General features: G+C 31.6%; 2 protein-coding genes across 3 annotated transcripts; one reads left to right on the forward strand and one right to left on the reverse strand.

Moving 5' to 3' along the window:
- Window positions 1-8,026: 8,026 nt before the first annotated feature.
- LOC101257072 (serine/threonine-protein kinase PBL34) lies at window positions 8,027-14,620 on the forward strand. 2 transcript variants are annotated; one of them, XM_004238720.5, is made up of 6 exons: window positions 8,027-8,754; window positions 10,386-10,720; window positions 10,826-10,961; window positions 13,119-13,255; window positions 13,332-13,455; window positions 13,827-14,620. In XM_004238720.5, exons 1-6 carry the CDS (start codon window positions 8,571-8,573, stop codon window positions 14,345-14,347), a joined length of 1,437 nt encoding a protein of 478 aa, XP_004238768.1. In that variant the 5' UTR covers window positions 8,027-8,570; the 3' UTR covers window positions 14,348-14,620. The 2 variants fall into 2 exon arrangements, with proteins under 2 accessions (XP_004238768.1, XP_010320662.1); XM_010322360.4 differs by having other exon boundaries at window positions 8,050-8,754; window positions 10,383-10,720.
- Window positions 14,621-15,127: 507 nt separating this feature from the next.
- Window positions 15,128-19,964, reverse strand: LOC101257368 (2-oxoadipate dioxygenase/decarboxylase, chloroplastic/amyloplastic). The gene is made up of 7 exons (XM_004238721.5): window positions 19,337-19,964; window positions 18,339-18,488; window positions 18,017-18,232; window positions 17,337-17,458; window positions 16,914-17,077; window positions 16,032-16,186; window positions 15,128-15,521 (listed from the first exon to the last, which is right to left on the reverse strand). The coding sequence occupies exons 1-7, from the start codon at window positions 19,631-19,633 to the stop codon at window positions 15,423-15,425; spliced, it is 1,203 nt and encodes a 400-aa protein (XP_004238769.1). The 5' UTR covers window positions 19,634-19,964; the 3' UTR covers window positions 15,128-15,422.
- Between the last annotated feature and the right edge of the window lie 638 nt (window positions 19,965-20,602).

Genomic DNA, 20,602 nt, shown 5'->3' on the forward strand with positions numbered 1-20,602 from the left:
TAATATGGACGGACAACCAGGCACGACGCTCTTAACCCCACCCCACCCCCCACCCCCCCACACAAAAAAAAAACATTTCTCAAAAATATTTTAATTACTTCCCATGCACTATAATCTATATATACCCCACCTAAATCCCTAACAATTATTCAAAACATAAACCCCAGATTCAATTTTTTTTAAAAAAAAAACATATTCCTAATGGCTTATTCTACTACTAATTATTCTTCATGGAAATTCATGTACTTAATTCTCACATTATCTCTTGTTCTTGGCTATGCTTCTTCAGTGAGAATATCGTCGACGATGAATTCAAAAGATGAAGACGCTTATACACTATTTTCAGAACCATCTCCAAAATATGAAGACGCTTATACACTATTTTCAGAATCATCTCCGAGATATTACGATGAAAATGAAAAGAAAGAGTTTCAAAAGAGTAATTTGTTTCATATGCTACCAAAAGGGACTCTAATTCCTCCTTCTGGACCATCACGTAGACACAATGGAGATGGTGACTTATCTAATTATCCTTAAAAGTTAATTAATTGCTTAATAATAAAGAATAATTATGTTATAATCATATATAGTTTCATTTGGATATAATATTTCATAACATGATATGTAACAATACTATTATTATAGACTGATTGAAGAGCCTATCTGGTTTAATTATATATAGTTATTATAAAAATTAAGAAGGTTATTAATCTTGTTATTTACAATTATGTTGAGTTTATATGCATATATATATATATATATATATATATATATATATATATATGAAAATTCAAATTAATATGAAAGAACTATGACAGTACGTATACTTTGTCGTATAGTGCCATCCTCCCCGCTAGCTTTATGGGCGGAATATTGTCCCTCGAATTATTGCATGTGTTCTTTTGAGCTATGAATTAAAGGAATAAATGTAGTTAAAATTTTTCGCATGAAAACACTAATATATTTTTTTTCTTTTGTCACTAATTCAATCAAAATATTTGTGCCTAAACATTTTTCGATGAAAAATTTCAATGGGAAAAATAATGATCTTGTAGTAATGAACTAATGGCTCATCTAGTTAGTTAGCACCAGAGTGGAGCTAGCTAGCCAGATAGGACTAAGGGGGGTTCAACGATAAAAAATTTACATGATATATGATTAATTTTTTTTAATATATGTATATAGAGTAAATGTTGTGTACTAGTCTCTGTATTTCTTTGTTTTCATCTTTTACGTAGCTACAACATTTTGATATTTCGCGAAGGATCAATTACTAAGTTTACCCTAAGTCGAGAAATTATCCTCTGGTCGATATCTTAATATATTTTATTTATTTATTGCTTTGGTTCGGGAGAATTTTATTTACTTAATTAGGAGGTTCATCCAATAAAAAAAAAAGAACAGATCTAAACGATACAGACGATAACTTAATATATTTCCTCTCTAGACGGTAACTTAATATATTTCCTCTCTAGAAACAACATTCAGATAACTCGATAGAATAGTTTTCCATATTTACAATATGTGATACTTGGATAAACTGTATCCTATCAAAGACGATTCTATTCTCGAGACTCAAACCTCTGATTGATGCATTTGAGTTGCTATTCTGACATATTTTCAAGGGTTTTATTTAATTTTGTTGTGCGGAATTTGAGATAATACGAGAAAATATAAACGCGAAAAACAAGACAACAGATTTACGTGGTTCACCAATAAATTGGCTACGTCCACGGGAAGAGAGGGAGCAGTTTTATTATGGAGAGGCAAAAACAGAATTACAGAATAGGGTTTGACATAGCGTCTATATATAGTGCTAAGCTACGCCCTAAAAGGCTTGGGCCCAACATACAGAATCAACAGAAAATTAAGGGCCCAATACAACAACATTGTATACCGTCGGGCCGGGGGCGTCTCCGCCCCCCCGGACCCCTAGGCCAGGGGGCGCGTCGCCCCCCTGGACCCCCCGACTCGCTGACCGAGCAGCGAGACCCCCGTCCTTTCTGTTTGTAGCGGGTCCGATTCAAGGCATTCAACAAATTTGTTTGTGGATTTGTTACAAATGTTTGTTACTTAATCCTTCCAATTTGATTTATCTGGGGTGACTAGATCACTTGTACTTTTTTTCTTGAACCGAGGGTTAATTAAAAATAATTTTTCTATCGTTAAGGTAAAAATAAATATGTTTCCATTATATCCTTTTCAAATCTTATTTTATAGAATTATACTGAATATATTAATATTATCATTGACGAGCTCAATATTTTTTTTTATTTTTTCTTGCCGTTTTACACCTATTAAAAGAAAAGTTAGTCAAGCACTTCCTCCCAATACACACACCAAACAAAAGAAAAGATAGTAAAACATTTTTTTTTCTTTTATTAATTGTTGTTGAACTATAAACTTTCTACGAAGACACGTAAAGCCTCATGAATTTAGGGAATATCCTCTTGTGCCACTCCTATTATTAAAGACGGATTTAGAATTTTTGAGGCATTAGATATTACGATATTTTAAATTTTGACATTTATTTTTTTTAAATTCGATTTAAATGAGTCGATCAAATGAAAACAATTTTGAACAAAGCATAAAACTTCAATAGTGTCATGAATATCACTAAAAAATATATTATCTATATATATGTTCTTGATGAGTTTTTGTATTCTAAAGCTATCGACTCGATTCTCAAAAAAAATAGATAATTAAAGCTAATACTCATAGAAAATCATAGTAAATAGAAGTAAGAATTAATAAAATTTGAAATGTCGATAGAAACTCATAAAGGAGAAAAGTGTCAAGGACAAATAAAGATAAAAATAAAATAATAAAGAAACAAGGAAAAGAAAAAATGATGAAAAAAAAGGGAAAAAAAAGAAGAAGTAAACAAGAAAAAGAAAAGAAGAAAAAAGCATATGGAATCTCTTGTAATTTTGTTAAATGGAGAGAAAAAAAATTGTTTATTTTCGATCGAAGAGATTCAAATGATTATTTGCGATTTTATTTATGGTCAAAAATAATTTAACGAGATCAAAAATGAAAACCAACTAATAACTATATCACTTATATATATATATATATAGAAGAAAACAAAAAAAAAATTTATGTCTTTTTTTTTTTTGCTTCATATTCATTATTATATCATTTGCAAGAGCAATTGTTGGCTTTTAACAATTTTATAAGTTCCATAATTTCACATCTTCAATTAGTCGATATTTTTATAGGTCAATATTATCAAATTTCACCTTGTGCTATTCATTTTCTAAAAAAAAAAACTTAGGTACGTACTTTTGAAATATATTTATAAAAAAAGCATATATCATCTCATCTAGTCAAACATATATGATAAAAAATGTTTCACTTTTACAAGATTTTCCCATATAGAGTTCACATTTTAATTTTACCATTCACTATAATTGTCCAATTTATTTATTTCTTTATTTTAAGTACTTTTTGAAGCAAACGTGCAATCTGACTATATTTATTTTCAATAGTTTATAAATCATGTAAAATATATAAACAATATTAAATAAATTCAGTATGATAAATTCGAGCAAAAAGGAATTTAAATAAAAATATTATTCTATGTTTTCTTTAAAAATATTACACTAGCTATATCAAACTCAGTCGATCGAAAATGATTATATTTGACCTAGAAAGAGAGCTAATTGGGCCATAAGTAGAGTGTTAGATAAGCACTTGGACCCACTTAAGTCATGTCTAAGCCAGATGATTTTTCCATTAAAAAAATAATTAAATCAAGGTGTTTTTTTTTTTCCACCAAATTAATATTGTAATTTTTTAGCCAATTATAATAACCCTCTATTTATAATCTCATGCTATGTAATAATTAGAATCAACGTTTTAAAAGATAAAACTAAGACTCCGTACTACGTTATAATTTGTAATTTTAAAAGTTAGCTTACGAAAATTAATCAAACTTAATCAGATATGAACAAACAAGCTAGTGTAATTCTACCTTCCGTTCAATCAAGATGATTAATTGCATAAGAAGCCCTAATTAGTGGCCACTTAATAATGTTTAAACTTCATTTCTGACTAAAACCTTATTGTAGATATGATTTATATTTTATAAAATCGATGAAAAACTACACTAAATTATTATTATTATTATTATATTATGTATATGAAACATTAATTTGCTATATGTTGTTGACAACTATAAGGACAGATCATCATATATTAGTACTAAATTTTCAATAATGTTAGGTTATAGTTGAAGATTATTACTGTTTGAAACTAAGACAAAAGTAATGGGAACATAAAAAGAGTTGACAATTAGCCGCACTATTAAAAGTATATGTGTCATGTGTTAATTAAATTAAACAAAAATAATAATTTTAAGTGGCTATATATATATGTCACACATACATTATAAAAACAATAAAATAAAATAAAAAAGGTCTTCTTGTTTTGATATTTGCTTCTTATTAGTTTTTCTCACACTTTAGGATAACTTTATTAATTCTTTTTTTTAAATTACAACCTGACCTAATTAGAGATCGCAGATATAGATAAATGTTATTTATTGTTAAAGAGAGATTGTCTGATAAATGACTGTAGATCATAAATATAAAGAAGAGGAGTTTTTATTTATGACGAATATAAGTATAGCTTATAAACGAGCGTAATGTTTAATATTTTTTTTTATTGTGCAAAGAAAGAAAAAAAATTGACCTAATTTATAAGCTTATCAAGTACTGTACGGTTAATAATTTTATATTATAGAATATTGACTATACTTAGCTAATGGTTTGAATTTGTTGGAAAGATGAATTTATTTGGTAGGCCTTTAGATACGTATTTGAGTTGATGATGTTAAAGAAATTAAAATTATGGTCGAGATTAATTGGAGAATTTGTGCGAAATTGTTATTTATTCTATCGTTATTTTTTGGTAAAGTAAGAGTGTCTAATTAATTTGTTGTTACAAGCAAGATGAATAATACTTTTTTTTTCGTGATCATAATAGTTATAACGATTTGATATGATTTAGAAGTTACCTAATAAAAAGAAAATTTAAATATCAAAAAGAAATTTAATCATATCGAATGTTTGCATTAAATCATTACAATTTTCATTATTTTTTAATTTAATAAAATAAAATACATGTTAATTACCAACACCAAAGTATTTCTTTTGAGCAAACCACCAAACACTATTTTAAGTAAGTGCTGATAAAGATATGTTTGAATGTTAGCTTTTCTTTGATTTTTTTTTTTTGTGAAAGTTACTGATTTAACGAGTAAAAATAATATTTTATCCGGTATTACTTGAACTCAAGATCCTTGATTAAGGACAAATAAGTATTTATTATTCTACGACATCTTTTGTTGGCGTAAAATTGTTAAAAGGATTGATCGGAGTTGCATATTTTTTGATAAAAATAAAAATATTAGATGAATTCTCCTTATTTGTCTAAATTTTAATTGATATTTAATGTCTAGATCAAGGTATATGTAAGCTAGACACACATCATATTTATATAAAAAAAAATTATAACAATGATAATAATAATAATAATTTGATGCTCGATAAAAACTTGGATTCACAATCTTACATTCTTAAAATTAAAAAGGGAAAGTATTTACTATTTAAACATCGTATAAATTTGTTGTTTGGTAAACGATAGAATTTTAAGATATTATCGTCTTTGTCCTTTATTTATTTTTTAACGAATAAGTAACCTTATGATAATACTATGACTTCTTATAATAATAATTTAAAAAATGATATTTGCAAGCTAAAAAATTGGTTAAATTAGTCATTAGTGCTTACTCAAACACGATGTATGATTAAGAGATCGAATCATTGATTAAATCAAAGAATTAATTAAATAAGATGAAATCATCTTAATTTAAACAAGATCACGATATTATGTGATCTAATAGATTAATACCATAGGCTTAATTATCAACCGATTAATATTGACAAATCCAAATTTTTCTTTTTGAGAGGGTAATGGGAATAAATAATCAAATTATTTCAAATGTATATAATTTTATTAAAGTCCCTTAAAGAGAAAATTTAAAAAGAAAAAGAGTTTGTTTGATTGAGTATATAGAAATAGTACTATTAATTAAAAGTTATATATAGATAATGTTGAGATTACGATAGTGTAATTTTATATATTGATAATAATTATGCTGACATTAATTTTTATTTAATTTTTTACTATTTAAAAAACATTATATTTGCAAAGAATTATCAAAAAGGATATGACGAAATAAGAGTGTAGAGACAAAAATGACCCTTTTCTGTTAAAATAATACTATATGTTACGTAATTTTTAGAAAGAACACTTTATTTACAAAATATTAAAATTATATATTAAGTAATTTTTAAAAAGAACACTTTATTTACAAAATATTAAAATTATGATTTGTCAAATATAAAAATAATACTGCATAAAATGTATAATAAAATCCAAGTATCAACTAAAAATTATGTCTTACCAAAATTACTATATAAGAAATGTTTATAAATAAACATTTTTTCTCCAAAAAATAATGTATCACGTATTATTATTTCATATACATCAAATAAAATAGAATATAAGAAAAAAAATCAATACCTTCACAGTTGGCAAGCAGTAAATTGACACGTCAACAAGTAGGTCCCGCGTTGTCACATTCAGTTCGTACCAAGCGAGATAAAGAGATTATTTTTGATAACTTATCGAAATAAGATTTCTAACACAAATCGAAAAATAAAATGAAGGAAATATAAAAGCTATAACAAAATACTATAGAAAACATTTTTTTAGTATTCCGAAGACAAAAGATCATGAGTAAAATATCATGATAAAATAATCCCAAGTGCAAAAATAACATATCAAAGGATTAAAAAAGTCGAGCAATACTATAATTACTAATATAGATAGATAAACGAGACATCACTCTATTACCTACTAACTTGCTACATTAATTTGTCTCTTCCATAATTTTTTTTATCTAAACTCGTGTGTTGAATAATTAAACTACATTATATTTCGTCTAATCATTTCTCTTCAATACTTCTCTAATCTATCTAGTTTTACCTTTAGAGAAATCATCCGTAGTCATCTACTCTCATCTCAAACCTCCGTGCTAAGACACTCTTACACTTTTCTCGTTATTTATTTGAATAATTTTAACATCATGTTTTACATCTTATCCTTTATCAAAATTACTAAATTTTATTTTGAATATCTTAATTTTTATCATATATCGTTACATAAACTCCTATTAATTATTAAGAAATCTTTTTATTTTATAAGATAAAATGCTTTTCATGGTAAAGTATTTTTTAATTAAAAAAAAAAACATTTTATCTCATTTCAAAATTCTCCTTAAATACCGTCAACTTCCACATGGTCATTCGGGCAGCTCAACATTCCTGACCGTATTTTCCGGTCAGTTCTCCGATTTTCCTTTTCTCGGTCTTCGATTTTATTGCAAGAAAAAAGGCAAAGAGCGCCGATAATTCATAAATTTTATTTATATATTTTCACTTTTTCAATTATTATAAAAAAAAGGAATATATTTTTTTAAATTATTATAATTTGTAAAATTTAGATAGAACTAAAGTTTTAAGTAATTTTTTTTTGCTAAATTTAATCTCGATAATTACATAAATTTTGAAAATATTAAAAAAAATAAGCTTGTAAAAAAACGGATAAATAATATGAGACAGAATGACAGATATGATTGAGGGTAACGAAATGTTAAAGAAAAAATGAATAAGTAATATGAGAGAACGACTAAACGTGAATTTAAAACATATTAAGAAAAGCGAAAATAGATAAGTAATATGAGACGGAGTGAAATGATTAATGATAAGCTTTTATTATAATACCCCACACAAACATATATTCCATATTAGATATAAATATATACTATGGTGAAATGTTATGTATATATATATTTATGTATAAATAAAATAATATTTCTTTTGTATTTTTTTTTCCTTTTTTACTTTTTCTTATTGTGAGAAGCCAAGAACTGGTCAGCACTCAGAATATTTGAGTCTTTTGTTGAGATTTCAATATCTTTGAGGGAGCAGACATTTTTGGGGGTTGCACTTTTTTTGAAGTGGGATTATCTGATTACAGCTTAGCTTCCACAGTGTTTGGTGCTTCCAAGTTTATTGCTTTGTAAGGGTCAAGACAACAAAGCATGTGATCTGAAGCAAAGTTTAGCTCTTTTTGGGACTTTGAATGTCATATTATCTTGTTTTTTTTTTTTCAGTTGGGTCTGAGCTATTTTATCGGTTTTTATGCTTTTCATCATCTGGGGTTGTTGAAAAATTGAGTCTTGGAGAAGTGGGGTGGATATTTTTTTGGAAATTTTCTGTTGCCCCTTTGTGTATTTCCTTCTTTTTGAGTGAATTTAGGGAAGTGGGGTTTTGATTATTTGTTTGATTTTAGAGGTTTTTGGTGATTTTAAGGTGAAGGGTAGAGAAAAGTTGACATTTTTGTGGAGTTGAGGAGGTTGATGAGGGTGGGTGGGAGGGAGGTGGGGTTGTTGGTGGGGTTTTCATGATATTTGAGTTTGATTTTAGGTATTGCAAAATATGGGATTAGGTGGTGATGGTGAAAAGGGGGAGTCTTGGGATGTAGAGAAATCAAAGGGGAAGAAGAAGAAAGAGGTTGTTGAAGAGGAAACTGGATGTTGGACTAAGTTGTGGTTTATTGGTAGCTGTATCTCTTCAAGATCTAAAGTTGATAGCTCCATAAGTGGCATCAGTACTCACTGTGGTAACTCTTTGCTCATTTTGAATAGAAGTTGCATGAAAAATGTTATGATTTGAAAGTCTAATTGCCTTCTGTTTTATGGATTCCTTTGGAAAAATTTGCTTTATAGTACCAAGGACATGTCTTATTATGTCTAGTGTTTTGGTTATTGAAGTGTTAGTCTAATGCTTTTATCTACTGAAATGCCTTTTGAGATTGGTAAATTGTTATGTAAGGCTTGTTGATAAATTGAGGTGGAAAGTTGGCTTGCACATATTTCTTGTACCGGTACTAGTTGATGATGTTAACTCAAAAGGGTAATAATGGAGGCACTCTAAAAGATTTAAAGATGGAAGCTGAATTTGGAAAATTGCTAGAGGCCTTTTCTCAGTAACACTAGGAATCTTAAACATCCGTTTGCAAAGGCACTTTTTTTGTTAGGGTGATAATGTCAGTATTCATATCAAAATGTTGGTGCAAGCTAATTCCTGTCACTGTGGTTGGGTTTTCTTTACTTGTATGTTTGCATGTGTATGGCCTAATTTGATATCCAAAAATTAACAATTAACCTGTATAATGTGAAGCTGAAAGAGCCACTTAATTTGCGATCACCTAAACAATACTGTTCTTTTATATACCATCCCCATCCTTATTCTCTATGAATATGACTCCTGCAAGGGTAGCAATTATCTCACAAATGAGAGAACTTTGAGCTGACTTTAGGGTTGATTTAGCACTCTTCTTGTCCTGGTCCTTGGTTTCTGTCTTTTGGTGTTCATGCGGGTCTTTCCAAGTTAGTGATTGTTAATGCTAGTTCACTGTATGAGGACAGTATTTTGGTCGCAATGGACAGTTAATATCTCCCCTTTTTGGGTTTCTTGCTTCGGTAATGCAAATTTGTTTGTGGATGTTAAATTGTTGAACTGTTGTCTTCTTATAATTATCACCTGATGAGATTACTTTTCGAGGATTGAGTTAGGTTCATGGTCGGTTTTCTTATCATGGCATCAGCGCCACACCTTCACCATTTTTGTGTTTTTCCAATGTTGGGCACCCATGTTATGTCCATGCTACAAAGTCAAGTTCTTGGCATTAGGGGGTTGTCGTCCCTTTTTATGTCTTATATAGTATTCACCGATTGAGCTAGTTTTTAAGGTTGAGTTAGGTTCAATGTCCTTTTTCTTTGATCACATGAATTATCTGTAGTTGATAGGAGAATCGACCAAATACTTTTACAAAATAACTAACCAATTGAAGTCATAGATGTCTTGACATGACGATAACATATCAATAAATAATTGATGACCTTGTGGACTTATTTTCTGCTGAAATACTTGTGAACTTGTAGCTCTTATTATGCCAACGAGCATCGTGTATGCATTTTGCTTGTAGTTGTTTAAACCCTTCTCTTTTTGTAACTAACATTTTATTAATCACCAAGGATGAGTTATGCAACGGCATAGAAAAACTATCACAATTACTATCTAATTGAAATCAGAAATAAGTAGCAGAAAAAAGCTAAGCTATTAGAAGAAAAGCTGTTGAATCTTTGCCCTGTTTAAACGCTTTGTTTTAGGAAAAAACAGTTATAACTTCTTATGTTTTCATTCAAGATAAATATGCCTTTGTTCTAACTTCTTGCATTGCTTTAGCAGAAAGTAAATCTACAAATGACACAAGCAGAGACCAACCTGTTGCACCAATTATCTCATCTACGACTACCAGCAATGCGGAAAGTAATTCATCCACCTCCAAACTTGAAGAGGAGCTTAAAGTTTCTTCTCGGCTTCGAAAATTCGCATTTAACGATTTGAAGTTGGCAACAAGAAACTTCAGACCAGAGTCCCTTCTTGGTGAAGGGGGTTTCGGATGTGTCTTCAAGGGGTGGATCGAAGAGAATGGCACAGCACCTGTTAAACCAGGGACAGGGCTTACTGTTGCTGTGAAAACTCTAAATCATGATGGACTTCAGGGTCACAAAGAATGGCTGGTTTGCAGCTCTCTTCTTTTATTTATTAAACCTTAATTCTGTGTTTATCTTCTTTTTCTTTTTACTTTCATTTTTGGTTTGTATTAAGTGTTGTCCATTTGGCAGGCTGAAGTGAATTTCCTGGGTGATCTCGTTCACCCTAATTTGGTTAAACTGATTGGTTACTGCATTGAAGATGATCAGAGACTGTTAGTTTATGAATTTATGCCTCGAGGAAGCTTGGAAAATCATCTGTTCAGGAGTATGTAACCGACTCTTCATTTTTGTATTCTTGAACATATTTGCTTCTGATCAATCTTTGAAAAAGAAAAAAACATTGTTAGTGGATCTTCGAGTAATATGTTTTGTCCATATTATTGAGCATTTTCTGAATACACTAGCTAATCTTGCAATAGTAAGTGGGAATACCAACTATTAACATGCATATTGCTTGTATCATCTGTTAGCATTGCTTTAGTTCCATAAGGTCTCTTCCTGCGGAATAGAACTTGGGTTCTCTCTAAGCTCTATAGCTATTGTAGCATGCGATAAATCTATTTTTAATAGAGGATTTACTATGATGTATGCAACTAAGCCTTGTAAATTTTTGAAATCCAAAATGGTATATGGGATATCCCCATTAGCAAGGGAACCATTGATGTGATGCAGGATTTACTCATTGTTTATTTCCAGATTGAAGTGATGTAGGATTTACATAGAAGTGTTAGTTGGGTTGTTGGTTTTTCTTGTGTGTGTTAATGCTAGAATAAAGCCATGGGCAGCTCAAGGACCTATGTGATATATGATTTAAGGAAGAAACTTTATAGTTTACTTTGTTATTTGCTTCTGGAAACTTATCATTTCTGTTAGTCCATCATTAACATTTGGTAGGTTTAATTACCATGTTGCAAGACAGGAAGAAGAATGTGTCTCGGTTGATTTAGTAGGATAAAGAAGCTTGAATGAAGATTTTTCATCGTTTTCTAGATTTTCTTCCCATAAAATGGTAGAGAAATCTTTTACTGGGATTTACATGTAGCACTTATGTGAGGTCACTTTTTGATTTGAAGCACTTTTTACCATTTTGGACATGTCATGGACAATGCCTCACTCAGTATTGGATTTCTTATAGCTGGTCTAAATAGGAAGATTCAAAAGCTTTGGAATACTTTCTCAAAAAAAAAAAAGGCTTTGGAATACTATCCCAATCTGTCACTTGGACAATTTTTGGATGGAAAAAAAAAGAGTAGAGTTTTCGAAGGCAAACATAGCAGCATACATACCATTAAACAAAATTGTATATTTTTGCTAGCTTTTTGGTGCAACCTGGCCATTGTAAAATGGAGTGGATACCATGATATGATTGAGGCCTTACAGACTTTTGTAATTTTTAGTGCTGTTTTTACATTTATAGCAACTGTCTCACTAATGTTATTGACTCCTATGATAACCTTCAAACAGATTACTTCCATAAACCTAGTCATATGCCCAAAAGAGATGTGCTTTTCATGTAATATACTAATATATCTGTAGAAGTATTCACATCTCTAACTTGTTTTGTACACCTGACCTGCCAAAGAGATCTATCAAATTTTTTTAGTTAGTGGGTATATCCTACCTTTCTGGGAGGATTATATGATTGTTTCACCTACACGCTCTTGATTATGACCATCCCTTTTATGTTAATTGACTCAAGGTAGCACGGTATTCAATTTAGGGATGTGATCAAGTATTCTAAACCCTCAATTGAGTAGGACCCTGGAGTGGTTTGAAGTGATTGTGCTGCTCTTTCTCTTGTTTTGCTCTTCCTCTTTAAAACATTTCAATGGTGTATCAAGTCAAATGTGGTTCTTTAGAGTTATAACTGCCTGCAAACCAAGTATAAATAATGCCTAAATAGTGAACGCACTAGAGGCTCCTCCTTTGAAATATGTTTCAGTTCTAAGCGATAATCATGATAAGTGATGATGTTTGTTGTATATAACTGAGCTCACAACTCAAGGTTCAACTTCAGTTTTCTGGGGAGACTGTAATACGATGAGCTCGGCCCGGAGCCCAGGCATCAAGATTCTCTACTACACACAATGCATAATGCACTGACTTCAATTTCTATGTAGCTATGGGCTGGAAAGATGAAAGTGAAATTCGGGTGGGGATGGTTGTTTCATGGGGAAGATAAATGATACTATCATACTTATATTTCCTGGTTTCTCTTTTTTCGTGCTCATTAGAATAACCAAAAGATGAAGCTTTTATAATTTTGCTTTTTCCCCCCTTAAGAATGCTGTCTGAATAAGTCTAGTGACAGTGCACTACTCTTCTGAAATTTTAGTGCCATTCATTATGTTACTATATTGTACTTTCTGCAGACAATCTTTATGTTCAACATAGTCTCTGCTAATAATGCTTTTATGTGCAGGATCCATGCCTCTTCCTTGGTCTATCCGCATGAAGATTGCTCTGGGTGCTGCAAAAGGTCTTGCTTTTCTTCACGAGGAAGCAGAAAGACCAGTAATATATCGTGATTTCAAAACATCCAACATTCTACTAGACGCGGTATGTTTGAATACATTGGAAAAAAGAAAGACGTTTCCCCTTTGAGTTTTTTTATTTCTAAATACTCTTCTCTCAGGATTACAATGCCAAACTTTCTGATTTTGGTCTTGCCAAAGATGGTCCTGAGGGTGATAAGACACATGTTTCTACTCGTGTCATGGGAACGTATGGTTATGCAGCCCCTGAGTATGTGATGACAGGTAGGGCTGAGATCTCGTAATTCCTACATTAGTTACCCTTTTGGTCGATTACAGTTTATCTGTATTATGTGGCAGTTCAAGTCTAATCTAGTTGGAGACTATTCTGCTTAAAAGACCAATTTTTCTTTGAATAGTTAACTCCAGCTTATCTATATTATGTGGCACTTCAAGTCTAATCTAGTTGGAGACTATTCTGCTCAAAACACCAAACTTGCTTTGAAAACCTTTCTGTACAAACTCCATAACCTGAGTCACAGACTCACAGTTGAAGAGTTTTCAATATGTTTGTTATTTGTTGACTAAAACTTTCATTGGATGGCTGATAAGTACCTCTCTTACTGATTGTAATTTGTCCTACTCATTTGTCTCAGGGCATCTAACGTCAAAGAGTGACGTCTACAGTTTTGGGGTAGTTCTACTTGAAATGATAACAGGTAGGAGATCGATGGACAAGAACCGACCAAATGGGGAACACAACCTTGTTGAATGGGCACGGCCTCATCTTGGTGAAAGAAGAAGGTTTTACAGATTGGTAGACCCTAGACTTGAAGGTCATTTTTCAATAAAAGGTGCTCAGAAAGCTGCACAGTTGGCTGCTCGTTGCCTTAGTCGTGATCCCAAAGTTAGGCCTATGATGAGTGAAGTGGTAGAAGCCTTGAAGCCATTACCAAATCTTAAAGACATGGCCAGCTCATCCTACTATTTCCAGACAATGCAAGCAGACCGAGTTGGATCAAGTCCAAGTACCAAAAATGGCGTTAGGACACAGGGATCATTCTCGAGGAATGGACAACAACATCCTAGAAGTCTTTCAATCCCAAATGGTTCTCATGCTTCTCCATACCATCAACAGTTTCCTCAGAACTCACCAAAACCAAACGGCAAAACTTAGTATTATTGGATTGACAAGTAATCTGTTTCTATCATTCTTTTCGTTTTCTCTCCAGCTATGAATATATTTTGTTGGCCACCTCCCGTTTTGTCGTTGGATGAACTGGCAAAAGGGAAGGAGTGCACAATTAACTTAAGTTGTGATCTTTGAAAATGCTGAACTCCCACTTGAAAAGAATGTATTGTAAGCGGAGCTCAAGTCCATGGAGTAAATATTGTGTCGAATGTACCTCTCCTTCAGCTGATTTTCGCAAATATTCCTATTTTCGGCCTATATTTTGATCTTGTTCCTTTTAGGCCTGAAAACGTTTAATGTTTGTTCATATATTTTTCAACCTTACATATCAATATTTGACTGTTGCCATAAGTTTGGGATAACTTACAAAATTTTAACATTTTCTCATAACATCATATGATTTTAGAGGTTGCATAAGTTCAAGAGAAATGATGTATGCAACATAGTCTATTATACTCTATACTTGAGTTTTTTTCCTTCAAGGACATGACTACTACCAAAGGAAACCTTTGGTTTGGAGCCATCGATTCTTGTGTTGAGATAGGTTGTCTATATTGCACCCTTAAAAGATAGTGACACGTGAATCTTAAATTCGGTAAGAACACGAGATGTTTTGAACATCGTAAATCTATTGGTGGTGTTGTTTTTGACCTCACACTTGTCCAGTAGAAGGTAGAGTTATCAAAAACCAATGTATCCTTAGCCTGCTGATCACGTAAGTGCATACCTTAATATATATATATGTTGTATCTTTCAAACAACTAATTTTTGTCGAGAGAAATCATAAGATGGATAGCATTGACAAGTTTATTTTTGCACTGACTACATCAATATTGGTGTTTAATTAGTCCATCTATCTACTTTATCATCCAAACTAATTTATTGATATATCAGGTGTATATGCCAAGAGTAAATTTGTGATAGTTACAGATAATAATACTTTCAGAGCTACAATATCATCTTCTTTCAACAACAGTTTAATCTTGGAGTAGTCATCCAGCTGAACATGCCAAGAATTAGCTCCACAGAGTCGAAACATCCAACTGCTTCGCGCTTACTTTCATGCAGCACGACGAGTTAACTGATCCTTGGATGTACTCTCAAATATCTTGTCGGCATTTCCAACTTCAAACCCGTCCCGCCTGTGAAACTCCTCCACCTAAAGAAAGTATCAAAACATAGTTGATCAAAGAGGCGTTTCATCGAAGTGCAAAAAGTCTAGTTTACGTTCAAGCTACCTTACTATTGGAAAAATCATAAAATTGTATACTCCCATGTGGTTGAAAGTAGAACATGTGGATTTAAACTACGCAAAATGCAGCACCGTGAATTTAGTTAAGTCCCAAGAATAGAACCTAAACCTCGAGACTACTTCGAATTAAGATATTACAATAAGCACGTGTTCGAATCCAATCACAACACATGATATCTTTTTTAGTTTTTCAACTCAGCAGACAAATGTTTTCCATTTTAAAGCTTAAGAGTAGGTAGATTTTATTCAATTACATTGCCATACAAGTATTTGAACAACCATAAAGGGTACATGACACGGCGATTATTCTCGTCTATGGTTATGAACAGGTGTTGGACGAACCAAGTCCATGTTATCGATTTATTGCTTTTACTGCAGATAAATATGCAAGAAAATTGAGGGATAACTGGAACTGACCTTTTCTGCTGGTAAATCTTTATATTGCGGTAGTACAAGTCTCTCAGCAAATTCAATGTATGAACAAGGTACTGCTTCTGTAATGCCGTCTGAAAATTCGAAAAAGGTAGAATCTGCTACAGTTGAACTTTGCAGCAAAAGACCATCAGGGCTCACTGGAAAGAAAGAGAATAAATCAAGACTTCTTTGCAATATCAGGAGACCATTTTAAAAGAACAGTTGTCGCTTAAAAGAAACGAGATTTCAAAATCAACGGGTTCCCTATGACGAAAATGAATTATATGTCGTCAATACATGTTCCAAATATTCAAAAATATAATGAGCAATAACTTTCTGAGGCAAAAAAAAGTAAAACAGAACACAGCACCAAAAAGCTCTTCAACCTGGATTTCCTTCGTTGAAGTACCAAACAGATACACCAAGATACATCCCTTATCAACTAACATCTTAGTCTAGTTACCAAGAAAATTTGAAGATCATAGCGTAATGTTTTACTAAAGCGAGAGTTGTAATCTTCCTACTACTACGTACTAATTTACACTTAGTCAGGTGCGCATATTGGGAAGAAGAAAATCAGTAAGTTGGGAGTTGCAGGCAGGCAAAGACCTTTTACTTCAGCTGAACTAACAGGTATTAATAAAAAGAGCTCACAAGATTTTGGTTTCAGAACGGTTGCTGGGGTAAACACTGAACTTAATGAGAACAGATTAAGTAAACGGAGTTAAAGAAAAGTAAAGAAAACTTTTGAATCTTGTGGTTATACAATGTTCTAAAATATCTTTTAATCTTTGTGATCAAACATATCAAATGAGAAGTTAAAATTAAAGAGTTGGCCAAAAAAAAAGGAAAGAGGAGTAATACATAAAATTACTTTATACTAACCCTTTAGAAAACCCCCTTCAGAGTTCAAATTGAAACCATTTTCTTCGATAAATTGATTTAGATTTCCAATGCTTCTCAGATTTGATGCCAACCGATGGGTAGATATGGTAACATGATTCAATGCATATCCATTGACAAGTGTCCAGGCAGCATACTCACTCTCCCTGATAATTTCAACAATCACAACAGAATAACAATAATTAAATTGACAATGCTGTTGATGATAATTAGTGTTAAACTAGTTCAGTTGGTTGTAAAAAAGTATGAATTCTGCTAGAGATGTATTAATATCATTCCCACTCTCTAAATGACACCAGTAAGCTACAATCTATTGAAACGTCACTATTCAACTTGATCCATGAGCTAGCACGGGGCATATAAAATACGTCATGAAATTAAAACATGGTGGACAATGCCCAGTACCTAGCCAGTAGTTGAAATTCCGAATACGAGGGTTTTTCCCATGTCAAAATCCCAAATGCACTTGCAAGTGCAGCATATTCTTTTCCACAGTGCGAAATATTAGTGTACTTTTTGATTATTTCCTACAAGAAAAAAAATGAAGTTCCGTGTAAATAAAAAGCTGACCATCTATGAGATTATTTAGAAGTGACCTTCACTAGAGAAAAATAGAAGTTAGCCAGGATAAACATGAAATTTCTTTCTCTACTTCTGCGAGGTTGCGACTTTGAAGAACTGAAAGGTCTGAAATGTCACACTATGTCATATACATCAATCTTGAATTCAGAAAATATTCAAGAACAGTTGAAGTAAACCAGGTACCAAGTAAAAGCAATACCTCCACTGCAAAAGATATCATCAAGGTGCCTCCCAACGATATCAGGACTACTACAATCAGTACAATTACAAAACATTTTGAACTATACTCCCTTTCTTGGTCTTATTTTAATTCTAATATATCTAATTAATGTCCAATATCTAAATAAATCTACACTTGAAAGCAAAAGGGGTATAAATTGTTGGAAAATATCATACAAAAAAAGAACCGAACTTTTGAAATGTGAAATTCATCCATTAGACCAGAAATTGTTCTGTTAAAAAGCATACAAAAAGCTATGTAAAGCAACTAGCTAATGAAAAACCTGAGCTTCTGGACTAAGCTGATCAACAAGAAGTTCGGATATAAATATTCTTGGCAATGGCCCGTGAACCCCACTCCCACGACTGGAAGTTGATACCTTCGGAGGAGAAAACCAGAAAGCTTTCAACTTCTTAGCAGGGAATCTCAGCTCCTCTCGTCGTTCGTAACCAAAATCTAAGAAGAACTTTGACATAGAATCAATGCCATGACCATTTACCTGCAGTGATCAGCACCACAAAGAAATGTAGTTATTAGTATGCTCACATAAACAAGTTTTTCCACATCTCCATCTCAAATTTTGCATTAAAGAAGAACAATCGTACCCCAAATGTCCTAAATGCAAAATGATCATAGCAAATTTGATCATCATCAGCAGAACGAACGAGCTCCAAAATAGCCTTAGCAGTGGGGTTTTTATTCAGATATATGGCTTCCATGTTCCCCAACACACTCCTGAAGAATGATTCACTTCCCTGAATACTCAAATCCAAAAAAATTAGTCAATCAACACCACTCAAAAAAGAAAAATCAAAATCCCATTAGAAGATGAAAGTAGTGTTGCAAGCTCAAAATAACTAATTCATTCAAAATGGTGTTGGAGCAAACTGATATTCCGGTCTTACAACCAGGACACAACGACAACAATTACACCTCAGCTCCAAACAATTCAGGGTCAGCTATTTCAGTTCCCACTTCTTCACTTAAGCTCATTTCATATAATCATCATAATAATAACATTACAAGTTCCTCTAACGAATCCAAAACCTATTCTCAACAAGTATATCATTCCTTTTCCTTTCATTGTGCCATATAAACATTTCACTTGAGCTCGAGGGTCTATACCTCACTACCTCCCAAAATAAGGGTAAGCTATGCTTAAACACTACCCTCCCTAGACCCTACTCGTGGCACTACATCGAGTATGTTGTTGTATTGACCCCTACAACCATTAATCAATATAAATATTTACCAAGTCTTGGCCCACAAAAACAATTAGATCCTCAATTAAGCAACATATTACAGACCTAAAAACCACAAAGATCGCTCGGATGGTAAGTACCCTCCACCTCCTAACACTTATATATAGTCACCAAGAGAGCAAAAGTTAAAAACAAAAACTTATTACAAACCTAAAAGGCTAAAATAAAAAAAAAGATTGTTCCTTTTTAACAACTACTATACAAAAAAAAAAAACCTTTTTAATCACAAAGAAATGAGCCAAATACACCACATACAAAAAAATCCTACATAGTAATGAGATTACAGCATGATTAACAACAACTAATCAATGATTATACTCAAGGGGTTTGATGAAATTCACCTGAAAAGAAGAATCTTGAATTACAGCTCCATTTTGAGGTTTAGAAGCAGATAACATTGAAAAACTCTGATTTTCCATTGGAGTTTTAGAGTTCAAAAAAGGGTTCTTGAAATTATTAATATGGCTAGAGGAGAAAGAGATGGATTTTGGAAAAATTGATGATTTGATTGAAAAAGAAGATGAATTGACACTTAACATGCAAGATGGTAATTTGATCATTGATGACATCTTTTTTGGTTGTTTATTGTTCCTTAATTGGGCTTTATCAACTGAGAAGAAGAATGTATTTTTTTTCATGGGTTTATCGGGACCAATGCTACGAGCTTCCGGAATAGAATGGGATCTTCGTAAAGTTGATCATTATGAGTCTTACGACGAATTTGATTGGCAGGTTCAATGGATAAGATCCTAGCCTAGTCTATAGGAGGTTTTGAAAAGAAAGGAGCAATAACCATTTCAAATACTTTGTACAGTGCCCAATAAATTATTGGGGGTTCTTTTAATGGTTTCAGTACTATGATTTAGTTTAATTTGAAACGAAATATTTTATTATTTAATTTAATATTTATACGAAGAAAAATTATTTAATAAGAATAAATTAATTATTATTAAAAGACAAAATATGTATATACTTTTTAAGTTTACTAATAAAAACATAAATCATATAAAATAATACAGAGACGAAGGAACGGGATCGGTGTTTTGTTGCGTAACGTTTTTGGATCAGCAAGACAATTGTTGGGACTCACTTACACGTATTTTCGATTTGGATTAACACAAACAAAAATTATTCATTTGTTAACTAAAATGATGTAATATGATAATGAATAAGGTTTTTTTTTAAAATTAAATATTTTAAATTTAAATATAATTTTATTTATAGTGTAATATAGTAATTATAAATAAAAAATTAACGAAAAGACATAGGAATAATATATAAATGTATCATTTAACTTATTTTAAATTGATGTTTATATTCTTTAATTTTGAATGAACACAAAAAAGTAATTAATTAAATAGATAGACTTCTTACATGACAAATCGAATTAAATCCATATGATGAATCACATGTAATTTTATATATAGAACGCATGTGTTAATATTATTCAACTTTATGATAATTTAAATATTTATATGCATATACGTATAATTAAAAGCGATAAATATGAGATCAAATTAAAAAAATATATTCATATATTATATGACAGAAAAATGTTTGAGCGCTTCTTTTGTAGAGAAGAAACAAACTTATTTTTCAAAGCAAAA

The sequence above is a fragment of the Solanum lycopersicum genome, chromosome 5 (genome assembly GCF_036512215.1).
Source record: "Solanum lycopersicum chromosome 5, SLM_r2.1".
Taxonomy (NCBI): domain Eukaryota; kingdom Viridiplantae; phylum Streptophyta; class Magnoliopsida; order Solanales; family Solanaceae; genus Solanum; species Solanum lycopersicum.

Excerpts from the sequence above, each read along its gene's own strand:
- LOC101257368 (XM_004238721.5), bottom strand. The coding sequence starts at position 19,633 with ATGAAAAAAAATACATTCTTCTTCTCAGTTGATAAAGCCCAATTAAGG. Across the intron at positions 18,489-19,336 it reads TTCAAGATTCTTCTTTTCAG|GGAAGTGAATCATTCTTCAG; the intron begins GTGAATTTCATC and ends TTGAGTATTCAG. Across the intron at positions 17,459-18,016 it reads AGCTTAGTCCAGAAGCTCAG|GAAATAATCAAAAAGTACAC; the intron begins GTTTTTCATTAG and ends TTTTTCTTGTAG.
- LOC101257072 (XM_010322360.4), top strand. The coding sequence starts at position 8,571 with ATGGGATTAGGTGGTGATGGTGAAAAGGGGGAGTCTTGGGATGTAGAG. Across the intron at positions 8,755-10,382 it reads TGGCATCAGTACTCACTGTG|CAGAAAGTAAATCTACAAAT; the intron begins GTAACTCTTTGC and ends GCATTGCTTTAG. Across the intron at positions 13,456-13,826 it reads CCCTGAGTATGTGATGACAG|GGCATCTAACGTCAAAGAGT; the intron begins GTAGGGCTGAGA and ends CATTTGTCTCAG.